Consider the following 13,473-nt stretch of genomic DNA (forward strand, 5'->3'; position numbering starts at 1 on the left):
GACCACTGGTCCCACTTGGTCCCGGCCTTTAGAAGGACATCTGGTCACTCAGGTTCCCAGGAACCAGACCACTGGTCCCACTCGGTCCCGGCACTTAGAAGGACGTCTGATCCCTCAGGTTCCCAAGAACCAGACCACTGGTCCCACTCAGTCCCGGCCTTTAGAAGGACGTCTGGTCCCTCAGGTTCCCAGGAACCAGACCACTGGTCCCACTCAGTCCCGGCCTTTAGAAGGATATCTGGTCACTGAGGTTCCCAGGAACCAGACCACTGGTCCCACTAAGTCCCGGCCTTTAGAAGGATATCTGGTCACTGAGGTTCCCAGGAACCAGACCACTGGTCCCACTCAGTCCCGGCCTTTAGAAGGATATCTGGTCCCTGAAGGTTCCCAGGAACCAGACCACTGGTCCCACTAAGTCCCGGCCTTTAGAAGGACGTCTGTTCCCTGAGGTTCCCAGGAACCAGACCACTGGTCCCACTCAGTCCCGGCCCTTAGAAGGATATTTGGTCACTGAGGTTCCCAGGAACCAGACCACTGGTCCCACTCAGTCCTGGCCCTTAGAACGATATCTGGTCACTGAGATTCCTAGGAACCAGACCACTGGTCCCACTAAAGTCCCGGCCCTTAGAAGGACGTCTGGTCGCTGAGGTTCCCAGGAACCAGACCACTGGTCCCACTACAGTCCCGGCCCTTAGAAGGACGTCTGATCCCTCAGGTTCCCAGGAACCAGACCACTGGTCCCACTCGGTCCCAGTCTTTATAAGGACGTCTGGTTCCCTGAGGTTCCCAGGAACCAGACCACTGGTCCCACTCAGTCCCGGCCCTTAGAAGGACGTCTGGTCTTTGAGATTCCCAGGAACCAGACCACTGGTCCCATTCAGTCCCGGTCCTTAGAAGGACGTCTGATCCCTCAGGTTCCCAGGAACCAGACCACTAGTCCCACTCGGTCCCAGTCTTTATAAGGACGTCTGGTTCCCTGAGGTTCCCAGGAACCAGACCACTGGTCCCACTCAGTCCCGGCCTTTAGAAGGACGTCTGGTCCTTGAGATTCCCAGGAACCAGACCACTGGTCCCACTCGGTCCCAGTCCTTAGAAAGACGTCTGGTCACTGAGGTTCCCAGGAACCAGACCACTGGTCCCACTCAGTCCCGGCCTTTAGAGGGAAGTCTGGTCCCTGAAGCTTCCCAGGAACCAGACCACTGGTCCCACTCAGTCCCGGCCTTTAGAAGGATGTCTGGTCACTGAGGTTCCCAGGAACCAGACCACTGGTCCCACTCAGTCCCAGTCTTTATAAGGACGTCTGGTCCCTCAGGTTCCCAGGGTCCTAGTCTAAGCCGGCAAGGCCGTCCCAGGATCACTCCTCCCCTGGCCACGCCTACTCTCTGGAACCTTCTGGAGGGACCTCAACTATTGCGTAATCCCTCAGCCCCGCCCCCTCCCCACTGGGGGTCTGGGGTGTTTACTTCCGGTTCCCAACCCCCCTCTGAGTTCCGTAGCATAAGGGGGCAGTCCGTAAATGACGTCAAATATGACGTCACAAAGCTCTGCCACCCCCCCCTCAAATCTGACGTCACAAAGCTCTGCCCCCCTCAAATATGACGTCACAAAGCTCTGCTCCCCCTCAAATATGACGTCACAAAGCTCTGCTCCCCCTCAAATATGACGTCACAAAGCTCTGCCCCCCCCTCAAATATGACGTCACAAAGCTCTGCCCCCCCCCTCAAATATGACGGCACAAAGCTCTGCCCCCCCCCTCAAATATGACGTCACAAAGCTCTGCCCTTTCCCTCAAATATGACGTCACAAAGCTCTGCCCCCCCTCAAATATGACGTCACAAAGCTCTGCCCCCCCCCCCAAATTTTTTTTTTCCATTTTGAAAATAAAACTCGCTCCACATCGCTGTAAACTATTGTTGTCATTGTAGTGCGAATTTGACGTGGCGCTTACACTCTGATGTTGTAGGAGCTGAGCGAGACTGGCGGGCAGAAGGCTGGGACCATGAAGATCCCCGGGACCCGGAGTCCTCGCCAGGACCGGAGCTGAGCGAGACCAGAAGGCTGGGACCATGAAGATCCCCAGGACCTGCAGTCCTTCAAAGGACCGGAGCTGAGTGAGACCAGAAGGCTGGGACCATGAAGATCTCCGGGACCCGGAGTCCTTGCCAGGACCGGAGCTGAGCGAGACCAGAAGGCTGGAACCATGAAGATCTCCGGGACCCGGAGTCCTTGCCAGGACCGGAGCTGAGCGAGACCAGAAGGCTGGAACCATGAAGATCTCCGGGACCCGGAGTCCTTGCCAGGACCGGAGCTGAGTGAGACCAGAAGGCTGGGACCATGAAGATCCCCAGGTCCCGGAGTCCTCGCCAGGACCGGAGCTGAGTGAGACCAGAAGGCTGGGACCATGAAGATCCTCAGGACCCGGAGTCCTCGCCAGGACCGGAGCTGAGCGAGACCAGAAGGCTGGGACCATGAAGATCCTCGGGACCCGGAGTCCTCGCCAGGACCGGAGCTGAGTGAGACCAGAAGGCTGGGACCATGAAGATCCCCGGGACCCGGAGTCCTCGCCAGGACCGGAGCTGAGTGAGACCAGAAGGCTGAGACCCTGAAGATCCCCGGGACCCGGAGTCCTTGCCAGGCCCCCCGAGCTGAGCGAGACCAGAAGGCTGGAACCATGAAGATCCCCGGTCCCGGAGTCCTCGCCAGGACCGGAGCTGAGCGAGACCAGAAGGCTGGGACCATGAAGATCTCCGGTCCTTGAGTCCTCGCCAGGACCGGAGCTGAGTGAGACCAGAAGGCTGGGACCATGAAGATCCCCGGGACCCGGAGTCCTCGCCAGGCCCCCCGAGCTGAGTGAGACCAGAAGGCTGGGACCATGAAGATCCTCAGGACCCGGAGTCCTTGCCAGGACCGGAGCTGAGTGAGACCAGCGGGCAGAAGGCTGGGACCATGAAGATCTCCGGTCCTTGCCAGGACTGGAGCTGAGTGAGACCAGAAGGCTGGGACCATGAAGATCCCCGGTCCCGGAGTCCCTGCCAGGCCCCCCGAGCTGAGCGAGACCGGCGGTCGTGGACCTGAGGACCTTGGCCGGGTCGGGTCAGTCTCTCCTCGGCCTCGCTCTCCGAGGGGGCTGACAGTGGCTGGTCCCAGTGGCACCTTATCGCGGTCGCTCTGCCTCCTTAGGGTGTTGGGTAGGAGGGGGCAGCTGCCCCTTCGTACCTGTGGACCTTCCGTGTTGCTGTCAAGTTGCCTCCTAAGAGGACTCCGTCTCCACACCACAACCCGTGTCCACACCACAACCCGTGTCCACACAACAACCCGTCTCCACACCACAACCCGTGTCCACACCACAACCCGTCTCCTCCACACCACAACCCGTGTCCACACCACAACCCGTGTCCACACCACAACCCGTGTCCACACCACAACCCGTCTCCACACCACAACCCGTGTCCACACCACAACCCGTGTCCACACCACAACCCGTCTCCTCCACACCACAACCCGTGTCCACACCACAACCCGTGTCCACACCACAACCCGTGTCCACACCACAACCCGTGTCCACACCACAACCCGTGTCCACACCACAACCCGTGTCCACACCACAACCCGTCTCCACACAACAACCCGTGTCCACACCACAACCCGTCTCCACACCACAACCCGTGTCCACACCACAACCCGTGTCCACACCACAACCCGTCTCCACACCACAACCCGTGTCCACACCACAACCCGTGTCCACACCACAACCCGTGTCCACACCACAACCCGTGTCCACACCACAACCCGTCTCCACACCACAACCCGTGTCCACACCACAACCCGTGTCCACACCACAACCCGTGTCCACACCACAACCCGTCTCCACACCACAACCCGTGTCCTCCACACCACAACCCGTGTCCACACCACAACCCGTCTCCACACCACAACCCGTGTCCACACCACAACCCGTGTCCACACCACAACCCGTCTCCACACCACAACCCGTGTCCACACCACAACCCGTCTCCACACCACAACCCGTGTCCACACCACAACCCGTGTCCACACCACAACCCGTCTCCACACCACAACCCGTGTCCACACCACAACCCGTGTCCACACCACAACCCGTGTCCACACCACAACCCGTGTCCACACCACAACCCGTCTCCACACCACAACCCGTGTCCACACCACAACCCGTGTCCACACCACAACCCGTGTCCACACCACAACCCGTGTCCACACCACAACCCGTGTCCACACCACAACCCGTGTCCACACAACAACCCGTGTCCACACCACAACCCGTGTCCACACCACAACCCGTGTCCACACCACAACCCGTGTCCACACCACAACCCGTGTCCACACCACAACCCGTGTCCACACCACAACCCGTGTCCACACCACAACCCGTGTCCACACCACAACCCGTCTCCTCCACACCACAACCCGTGTCCACACCACAACCCGTGTCCACACCACAACCCGTGTCCACACCACAACCCGTGTCCACACCACAACCCGTCTCCTCCACACCACAACCCGTGTCCACACCACAACCCGTCTCCACACCACAACCCGTGTCCACACCACAACCCGTGTCCACACCACAACCCGTGTCCACACCACAACCCGTGTCCACACCACAACCCGTGTCCACACCACAACCCGTCTCCACACCACAACCCGTCTCCTCCACACCACAACCCGTGTCCACACCACAACCCGTCTCCACAACACAACCCGTGTCCACACCACAACCCGTGTCCACACCACAACCCGTCTCCACACCACAACCCGTGTCCACACCACAACCCGTCTCCTCCACACCACAACCCGTGTCCACACCACAACCCGTGTCCACACCACAACCCGTGTCCACACCACAACCCGTGTCCACACCACAACCCGTCTCCACACCACAACCCGTCTCCTCCACACCACAACCCGTGTCCACACCACAACCCGTGTCCACACAACAACCCGTGTCCACACCACAACCCGTGTCCACACCACAACCCGTGTCCACACCACAACCCGTGTCCACACCACAACCCGTGTCCACACCACAACCCGTGTCCACACCACAACCCGTGTCCACACCACAACCCGTGTCCACAACACAACCCGTCTCCACACCACAACCCGTGTCCACACCACAACCCGTGTCCACACCACAACCCGTGTCCACACCACAACCCGTGTCCACACCACAACCCGTGTCCACACCACAACCCGTGTCCACACCACAACCCGTGTCCACACCACAACCCGTGTCCACACCACAACCCGTGTCCACACCACAACCCGTGTCCACACCACAACCCGTCTCCACAACACAACCCGTGTCCACACCACAACCCGTGTCCACACCACAACCCGTGTCCACACCACAACCCGTGTCCACAACACAACCCGTGTCCACACCACAACCCGTGTCCACACCACAACCCGTGTCCACACCACAACCCGTGTCCACACCACAACCCGTGTCCACACCACAACCCGTGTCCACACCACAACCCGTGTCCACACCACAACCCGTGTCCACACCACAACCCGTGTCCACACCACAACCCGTCTCCTCCACACCACAACCCGTGTCCACACCACAACCCGTCTCCACACCACAACCCGTGTCCACACCACAACCCGTGTCCACACCACAACCCGTGTCCACACCACAACCCGTGTCCACACCACAACCCGTCTCCTCCACAACACAACCCGTGTCCACACCACAACCCGTGTCCACAACACAACCCGTCTCCACACCACAACCCGTGTCCACACCACAACCCGTCTCCTCCACACCACAACCCGTGTCCACACCACAACCCGTGTCCACACCACAACCCGTGTCCACACCACAACCCGTGTCCACACCACAACCCGTCTCCTCCACACCACAACCCGTGTCCACACCACAACCCGTGTCCACACCACAACCCGTGTCCACACCACAACCCGTCTCCACACCACAACCCGTCTCCTCCACACCACAACCCGTGTCCACACCACAACCCGTGTCCACACCACAACCCGTGTCCACACCACAACCCGTGTCCACAACACAACCCGTGTCCACACCACAACCCGTGTCCACACCACAACCCGTGTCCACACCACAACCCGTGTCCACACCACAACCCGTGTCCACACCACAACCCGTGTCCACACCACAACCCGTGTCCACACCACAACCCGTGTCCACACCACAACCCGTGTCCACACCACAACCCGTCTCCTCCACACCACAACCCGTGTCCACACCACAACCCGTCTCCACACCACAACCCGTGTCCACACCACAACCCGTGTCCACACCACAACCCGTGTCCACACCACAACCCGTGTCCACAACACAACCCGTCTCCACACAACCCACTGCAGTGGCGTGAGCAAAGCGCTTTGTTAGGTCGTCGAAATTCCCCCATCAGTTCTGCGAGCACGTGACCACTCCACCCCTCCCATCACCCCACGTGACCACCCCCCACCACCGCCTCCAATCCCTCCACACCACAACCCCGCCCCCTCGCGGGTCCCTCCCCCCCCCACTTTAACCCCGCCCCCCCTGGGTCCCTCCCCCCCCCACTTCAACCCCGCCCCCTCCCGGGTCCCTCCCCCCCCCCCACTTCAACCCCGCCCCCCCCCGGGTCCCTCCCCCCACCTAAACCCCGCCCCCTTCTGGTCCCCCCCCCTACTTCAACCCCGCCCCCCCCCGGGTCCATCCCCCCACTTAAACCCCGCCCCCCCGGGTCCCTCCCCCCCACTTCAACCCCGCCCCCCCGGGTCCCTCCCCCCACTTAAACCCCGCCCCCTTCTGGTCCCTCCCCCCCACTTCAACCCCGCCCCCCCCCGGGTCCCTACCCCCACTTAAACCCCGCCCCCTTCTGGTCCCCCCCCCTACTTCAACCCCGCCCCCCCCCGGGTCCATCCCCCCACTTAAACCCCGCCCCCCCGGGTCCCTCCCCCCCACTTCAACCCCGCCCCCCCGGGTCCCTCCCCCCACTTAAACCCCGCCCCCTTCTGGTCCCTCCCCCCCACTTCAACCCCGCCCCCCCCCCCGGGTCCCTACCCCCACTTAAACCCCGCCCCCCCCCCGGGTCCCTCCCCCCACTTAAAACCCCGCCCCCAGGTCCCTCCCCCCCCCCCACTTCAACCCCGCCCCCCCCCCTTCTGGTCCCTCCCCCTCACTTTAACCCCGCCCCCTTCTGGTCCCTCCCCCCCACTTAAACCCCGTCCCCCCCCCGGGTCCCTCCCCCCACTTCAACCCCGCCCCCAGGTCCCTCCCCCCCCCACTTCAACCCCGCCCCCTCCCCCCGGGTCCCTCCCCCCCACTTCAACCCCGCCCCCCCCGGGTCCCTCCCCCCCACTTAAACCCCGTCCCCCCCCCGGGTCCCTCCCCCCACTTCAACCCCGCCCCCAGGTCCCTCCCCCCCCCACTTCAACCCCGCCCCCTCCCCCCGGGTCCCTCCCCCCCACTTCAACCCCGCCCCCCCCGGGTCCCTCTCCCCCACTTTAACCCCGCCCCCCCCCCGGGTCCCTCCCCCCCACTTCAACCCCGCCCCCTTCTGGTCCCTCCCCCCCACTTTAACCCCGCCCCCCCCCCCAGGTCTCTCCCCCCCACTTCAACCCCGCCCCCTTCTGGTCCCTCCCCCCCACTTCAACCCCGCCCCCCCCGGGTCCCTCCCCCCCACTTCAACCCCGCCCCCTCCCCGGGTCCCTCCCCCAACTTAAACCCCGCCCCATCCCGGGTCAAACCCGCCCCCTCCCGGGTCCCTCCCCCCACTTCAACCTCGCCCCTCCCCCCGGGTCCCTCCCCTCCCCCAACTGAAACCCCGCCGCCTCCCTTTGGGTCCCTCCCCCCCCAACTTAAACCCCGCCCCCTCCCGGGTCCCTCCCCCCCCACTTCAACCCCGCCCCCTCCCGGGTCCCTCCCCCAACTTCAACCCCGCCCCCCCGGGTCCCTCCCCCCACTTCAACCCCGCCCCCTCCCCTCCGGGTCCCTCCCCTCCCCCAACTTAAACCCCGCCCCCTCCCCTCCGGGTCCCTCCCCTCCCCCAACTTAAACCCCGCCCCTCACCTCCCCCCGCCCCCCCCCTCCCCCACCGCCTCATTCATCTGTGAGGGGAGCGATTCAAGAGGTCGCCGCCACCACCACCGCCACCACCGCCGGGTGCTGTGAGTCCCATCCCTCACTCCCCCCTCCTTCCTCACCATCCTTCCTCACCATCCTTGCTCACCCTTTTGCCTCACCACCCCCTACCCCCCTTTGCTCACCTCTCAATCGACGAACAAAACGATAGTGAACAAAACCTCGCCGCGGCGGCGGTGTACGGCGCCGCCGCCGCGGCGAGGTTTCCAGGAAAGGCCTAGAAAGCCCGAGGCTTTAGGCCGCGTCGACTAGGCCAAGGTGGGTTTGGGTCTCTCGCAAGCTAAGTAATAAAATAGCTATTTAATTTAATTCCGCGACTAATAAAAACAAACAACAACAACCCCTCCTCCTCCTCCAAAATTCCAACGCAATCGAGTGCTAGAACGAGTTTGGAAGCAATTGGTTTATTTAAAAAAAAATAAAAAATAACACGCTACGGATTGCCCAACCGCCTCCTGACCCTAGGCCTGTATAGGCCTCGCCGCTCGGCCTACGATATAAACTTAACGATAATTAAATGCTTACAATTGCACACTTGTTCTCATCGTATCGCTTTCTTTTTGTGTCCAACGCTGTCGAGTTGGCAGCTGTTAAACCAAACAAAAAAAACATTTGCTGTGGATGTTGGGGTTTCGTTGGGTTTTTTTTTACTGTGTTTCTAGGCCGCTCGAAACTCACGTGGCCGTTGAGGTAAACTTTGCGTGTTCCGTAGCGAATTTCTCAAACAAAATAACAGCAACAAATCTATCGGCGAACAACAACAAACAAACAAACTACAACATTACAATAGGGCGGTCGGTGACAGTTGCACCGCCAATTTGCTTGTAAATAAGATTAATTTACAGTCTCTGGCGGGCTTTCATTAGGAAATATTCTTAAAACGCCGCTGTAAGCTAAGGAGATGTTGACTACCTCGCCTGGTACACAGGAGGTCGTGATTGTGAAATACTCTAAACGCCGCTGTAAGCTAAGGAGATGTTGACTACCTCGCCTGGTACACAGGAGGTTGTGATTCTCAAATACTCTAAACGCCGCTGTGGGCAAAGGAGATGTTGACTACCTCGCCTGGTACACAGGAGGTCGTGATTGTGTTGGAGTCTGAGTCTCTCAACGTGGTGAAATGTTGACTACCTCGCCTGGTACACAGGAGGTCGCGATTATGAAATACTCTAAACGCCGCTGTGGGCAAAGGAGATGTTGACTACCTCGCCTGGTACACAGGAGGTCGTGATTGTGTTGGAGTCTGCGTCTCTCTCTCCACGTGGTGAGATGTTGACTACCTCGCCTGGTACACAGGAGGTCGTGATTGTGTTGGAGTCTGTGTCTCTCTCTCCACGTGGTGAGATGTTGACTACCTCGCCTGGTACACAGGAGGTCGTGATTCTCAAATACTCTAAACGCCGCTGTAGGCTAAGGAGATGTTGACTACCTCGCCTGGTACACAGGAGGTCGTGATTGTGAAATACTCTAAACGCCGCTGTGGGCAAAGGAGATGTTGACTACCTCGCCTGGTACACAGGAGGTCGTGATTGTGATGGAGTCTGTGTCTCTATCTCTCCACGTGGTGAGATGTTGACTACCTCGCCTGGTACACAGGAGGTCGTGATTGTGAAATACTCTAAACGCCGCTGTGGGCAAAGGAGATGTTGACTACCTCGCCTGGTACACAGGAGGTCGTGATTGTGAAATACTCTAAACGCCGCTGTGGGCAAAGGAGATGTTGACTACCTCGCCTGGTACACAGGAGGTCGTGATTATGTTGGAGTCTGTGTCTCTCTACGTGGTGAGATGTTGACTATCTCGCCAGGTGCACAGGAGGTCGTGATTATGAAATACTCTAAACGCCACTGTGGGCTAAGGAGATGTTGACTACCTCGCCTGGTACACAGGAGGTCGTGATTCTCAAATATTCTAAACGTCGCTGTGGGCAAAGGAGATGTTGACTACCTCGCCTGGTACACAGGAGGTCGTGATTGTGAAATACTCTAAACGCCGCTGTGGGCAAAGGAGATGTTGACTACCTCGCCTGGTACACAGGAGGTCGTGATTGTGAAATACTCTAAACGCCGCTGTGGGCAAAGGAGATGTTGACTACCTCGCCTGATACACAGGAGGTCGTGATTATGAAATACTCTAAACGCCGCTGTGGGCAAAGGAGATGTTGACTACCTCGCCTGGTACACAGGAGGTCGTGATTGTGATGGAGTCTGTGTCTCTATCTCTCCACGTGGTGAGATGTTGACTACCTCGCCTGGTACACAGGAGGTCGTGATTATGAAATACTCTAAACGCCACTGTGGTTTAAGGAGATGTTGACTACCTCGCCTGATACACAGGAGGTCGTTATTCTCAAATACTCTAAACGGCGCTGTGGGCAAACGAGATGTTGACTACCTCGCCTGGTACACAGGAGGTCGTGATTGTGTTGGAGTCTGTGTCTCTCTACGTGGTGAGATGTTGACTACCTCGCCAGGTACACAGGAGGTCGTGATTATGAAATACTCTAAACGCCACTGTGGGCTAAGGAGATGTTGACTACCTCGCCTGGTACACAGGAGGTCGTGATTATCAAGTACTCTAAACGCCACTGGGCAAAGGAGATGTTGACTACCTCGCCTGGTACACAAGAGGTCGTGATTGTGTTGGAGTCTGCGTCTCTCTCCACGTGGTGAGATGTTGACTACCTCGCCTGATACACAGGAGGTCGTGATTATCAAGTACTCTAAACGCCACTGGGCAAAGGAGATGTTGACTACCTCGCCTGGTACACAAGAGGTCGTGATTGTGTTGGAGTCTGCGTCTCTCTCCACGTGGTGAGATGTTGACTACCTCGCCTGGTACACAGGAGGTCGTGATTGTGTTGGAGTCTGAGTCTCTCTCCACGTGGTGAGATGTTGACTACCTCGCCCTGGTACACAGGAGGTCGTGATTCTCAAATACTCTAAACGCTGCTGTAGGCTAAGGAGATGTTGACTCCCTCGCCTGGTACACAGGAGGTCGTGATTGTGTTGGAGTCTGCGTCTCTCTCTCTCCACGTGGTGAGATGTCGACTACCTCACCTGGTACACAGGAGGACGTGATTATGAAATACTCTAAACGCCACTGTGGGCTAAGGAGATGTTGACTACCTCGCCTGGTACACAGGAGGTCGTGATTGTGTTGGAGTCTGCGTCTCTCTCTCCACGTGGTGAGATGTTGACTACCTCGCCTGGTACACAGGAGGTCGTGATTGTGTTGGAGTCTGCGTCTCTCCACGTGGTGAGATGTTGACTACCTCGCCTTGTACACAGGAGGTCGTGATTGTGTTGGAGTCTGCGTCTCTCTCTCCACGTGGTGAGATGTTGACTACCTCGCCCTGGTACACAGGAGGTCGTGATTCTCAAATACTCTAAACGCCGCTGTAGGCTAAGGAGATGTTGACTACCTCGCCTGGTACACAGGAGGTCGTGATTCTCAAATACTCCAAACGCCGCTGTAGGCTAAAGACATGTTGACTCCCTCGCCTGGTATACAGGAGGTCGTGATTGTGATGGAGTCTGAGTCTCTCTCCACGTGGTGAGATGTTGACTACCTCACCTGGTACACAGGAGGTCGTGATTATGAAATACTCTAAACGTCGCTGTGGGCAAAGGATATGTTGACTACCTCGCCTGGTACACAGGAGGTCGTGATTGTGTTCGAGTCTGCGTCTCTCCACGTGGTGAGATGTTGACTACCTCGCCTTGTACACAGGAGGTCGTGATTGTGTTGGAGTCTGCGTCTCTCTCTCCACGTGGTGAGATGTTGACTACCTCGCCCTGGTACACAGGAGGTCGTGATTCTCAAATACTCTAAACGCCGCTGTGGGCTAAGGAGATGTTGACTCCCTCGCCTGGTATTGACGACCACGATGTTGTTACAGAACCGCCGTTCACGATGTCGCGTTTCTTCGCCACCGGCTCCGACTCGGAGACCGAGTCGTCCTCGTCGCGCGAGGAGCTCGTCACCTCCAGCAAGCCCTCGGCCTCCTACAAGCAGTGAGTGGGACAACAACAACAACAACAACAGCCGCCATTCGCCACTAAGTGGCGGTGACGTCACCACGACGCTTGTGCCAGGCCATGTGCACCTTGAGGCCACGTGAAGTGTCGAACGCCCGCTGGCAGGAGGTCACGGGGCAGACCCAGCAGGTGCCACGGGTCGACTGACTGAGATGACTGGCTGATGCACCACCTGTGCCCCCCTACTGTGCCAACCTGCTGTGCTTTAGCCACCCGGCGCTCCGCTCGTTGTTGTGAGCGTCGCTCCTCCGCCCTCCGTTGTTGTTGGAGGGCGACTGCCTCCAACTGCCCAGTAGCATCCTTCACGAGCCTCCTCCACAGAGGCCGATCTTGACACCGCTGGTACCAGTCATCGGCAAGTCCACTCAGCTCCACGTCCTCCTGTACCACATCACTCCATCCCTTCTCTAGCCCGTGCCGCGTCCGCTTAGCCCCCTCAATCCGGCCAAACAAAAGCTGTTTCGGCATGCGGTGGCTGGGCATGCGGGCTACATGACCCAGCCATCGCAGACACACAGACACACACACAGACACAGGCACGCACACATAGACAGACATGCACAGACAGACACACAGACACACACACACAGACACGCACACACAGACACGCACACACAGACACACACACAGACACACACACACACAAACACACACAGACACACAGACACACACACACAGACACACACACACACAAACACACACAAACACACACACAAACACAGACACACACACACAGACACACACACACACAGACACACACACACAGACACACACACAGACACACACAGACACACACAAACACAGACACACACACAGACACACACACAGACACACACACACATAGACACAAACACAGACACACACACAGACACACACACAGACACACACACAGACACACACACAGACACACACACACAGACACACACACACACAGACACACAGACACACACACACACACACACAGACACACACACACACAGACACACACACACACAGACACAAACACAGACACAAACACACACACAGACACAAACACAGACACAAACACAGACACACACACACACAGACACACACACAGACACACACAAACACAGAGACACACACACATAGAGACACACACACACACACAGACACACACACACACACACAGACACACACACAGACACACACACAGACACACACACACAGAGACACACACACATAGAGACACACAAGACACACACACACACACAGACACACACACAATGTACACACACACACAGACACACACACATAGACACA

At 58.5% G+C, this 13,473-nt stretch overlaps 1 protein-coding gene across 1 annotated transcript in view; it reads left to right on the forward strand.

Moving 5' to 3' along the window:
• The first annotated feature begins 8,088 nt into the window (after positions 1-8,088).
• LOC116938098 (eukaryotic translation initiation factor 3 subunit C-like) overlaps positions 8,089-13,473 on the forward strand; it is a 65,434-nt gene continuing 60,049 nt past the window's right edge. Inside the window, exons 1-2 of the mRNA XM_076057819.1 lie at positions 8,089-8,178; positions 12,054-12,168. Coding sequence (XP_075913934.1) covers positions 12,068-12,168 — 101 coding nt within the window. The 5' untranslated portion in view covers positions 8,089-8,178; positions 12,054-12,067. The remainder of the gene's footprint in view (positions 8,179-12,053; positions 12,169-13,473) is intronic.

This window comes from Petromyzon marinus, chromosome 84, assembly GCF_048934315.1.
Source record: "Petromyzon marinus isolate PM22_M1 ecotype Great Lakes invasive population chromosome 84, UKy_Petmar_22M1.pri1.0, whole genome shotgun sequence".
Lineage (NCBI taxonomy): Eukaryota > Metazoa > Chordata > Hyperoartia > Petromyzontiformes > Petromyzontidae > Petromyzon > Petromyzon marinus.